At 46.1% G+C, this 1,487-nt stretch overlaps 1 protein-coding gene across 2 annotated transcripts in view; it reads right to left on the minus strand.

The window, feature by feature from the left end:
* Nucleotides 1-753: 753 nt before the first annotated feature.
* The window catches only part of LOC123114236 (uncharacterized), a 3,106-nt gene continuing 2,372 nt past the window's right edge, over nucleotides 754-1,487 (minus strand). The window contains exon 4 of one of the 2 annotated variants that reach the window (XM_044535634.1): nucleotides 754-1,403. In XM_044535634.1, coding sequence (XP_044391569.1) covers nucleotides 1,074-1,403 — 330 coding nt within the window. In that variant the 3' untranslated portion in view covers nucleotides 754-1,073. Of the gene's footprint in view, nucleotides 1,446-1,487 lie in introns of both variants that reach the window. The other variant, XM_044535635.1, reaches the window with a different exon arrangement.

Genomic DNA, 1,487 nt, shown 5'->3' on the forward strand with positions numbered 1-1,487 from the left:
TACCTAGCTATGGCCCAAACATTTTCTTACTTGCCCTGAAAGCCTTCAGGGCTTTAAGCATGCCAAAAAAGAAGAAGTTCCAAAGCAGCGCCCCCACCCGCCCCCCGATTCGGAACTCCCCGCGCCACCTGGCGGCGTCCAGAGGGGTAGACAAACGGGTGGAGCTGGGGCTTGTCCGTTGCATGCTTAGTTGCCTGTCTCTAGAAAATGATTCGCTACCTAGCTATGGCCCAAACATTTTTCTGACTTGCCCTGCCAACCTTCAGGGCTTTGAGCCAAAAAAAAAAGATCCAAAGCAACCCCCCCTCTCCCCCGATTCGGAGCGGCGTCGAGAGGGGTAGATGAACGGTTGGGGCTAGGGCTTGTCCATCGCCTACTTTCTTACTTGCCCTGACAACCTCCAGGGCTTTGAGCATGCCAAAAATAAAAAGAACTTCAAGGCTTTCGCACTACTGCCAATCATAGAAAAGTGTTTGATTAACATAGAAAACATTACAAATGACCCACCTTGCAGACTTACAGTGTAAATAACATAACTATAAGGCATGTAGACAACATGCTTATTCATTGAAAACTATTTGGATAAGTTGCATATTATAGAGAAGATGTGGGCTACTCCCTCCGTCCCACAATGAAAGACGCTTTTGCAAGCTATGTCCTCCGTCCCACAATATAAGACGTTTTTGCAAGCTATGTTAACTGCAAAAATGTCTTTCATTGGGGGACGGAGGGAGTAGTTGAGAACCAAGTATATACACAGTATAGCGCAGGCATCACAAGTTCGGGATTAATGGTTTTCCCAGCATGCAAGCAACCAACCAAAAGAAAGAAAGAATATAGCTTAGCTAGCACCAGAAGTTCAACTTGAACATGAACTTGCATGCATGCTGTGCTTCTCACGAAATGAAACCCAGCCTTAGTTCCTACTTCCTAGCACATACCAATCTCTCACTCTCACTGGATTCATTACACAGGCTCATATCCAACTGTCTGAATGAACACATAAGACGCATACAGACAACTCCGTCCTTGCGGCTTAAACAACAAAGATGATCCGAAGAGAACAGGATCATTCATAGAAGATCACTCGGGGCGAGGGTTTGCCGTCTGTGATTCGCCTCAGTCTTTGGAAATAAAGCCTCTCTTATGAGGGCGACACAATCCCACACACACTCTATGTCTCCTTTCAGGACAATCGTCTGCAAGTTGGGGGCTCGCTCCAGCAAGGCCCTTATAAATGTAAACTGCTGTTCCAGCGGCCTGAAGCCAACAATCTGGAGCTCCTTCAGTAGCCAGTTCTTGGAGCTGTGCGAGTCCATCTCCCACTCAGGATTTTTTCTATCGGCGAATACCAACTTTCTGTTATAATTGTCGTCCCATCCGCATGTGTCATGGTCCCATACCTAGATTTGCATGAGGAAAACATACGAATGTAATTGGATTTCCTGGAATTGAAAAAACGAATCCCTTTTCATTTGCGATAAAAC

This window comes from Triticum aestivum, chromosome 5B (assembly GCF_018294505.1).
Source record: "Triticum aestivum cultivar Chinese Spring chromosome 5B, IWGSC CS RefSeq v2.1, whole genome shotgun sequence".
In the NCBI taxonomy this organism is placed as follows: Eukaryota; Viridiplantae; Streptophyta; class Magnoliopsida; order Poales; family Poaceae; genus Triticum; species Triticum aestivum.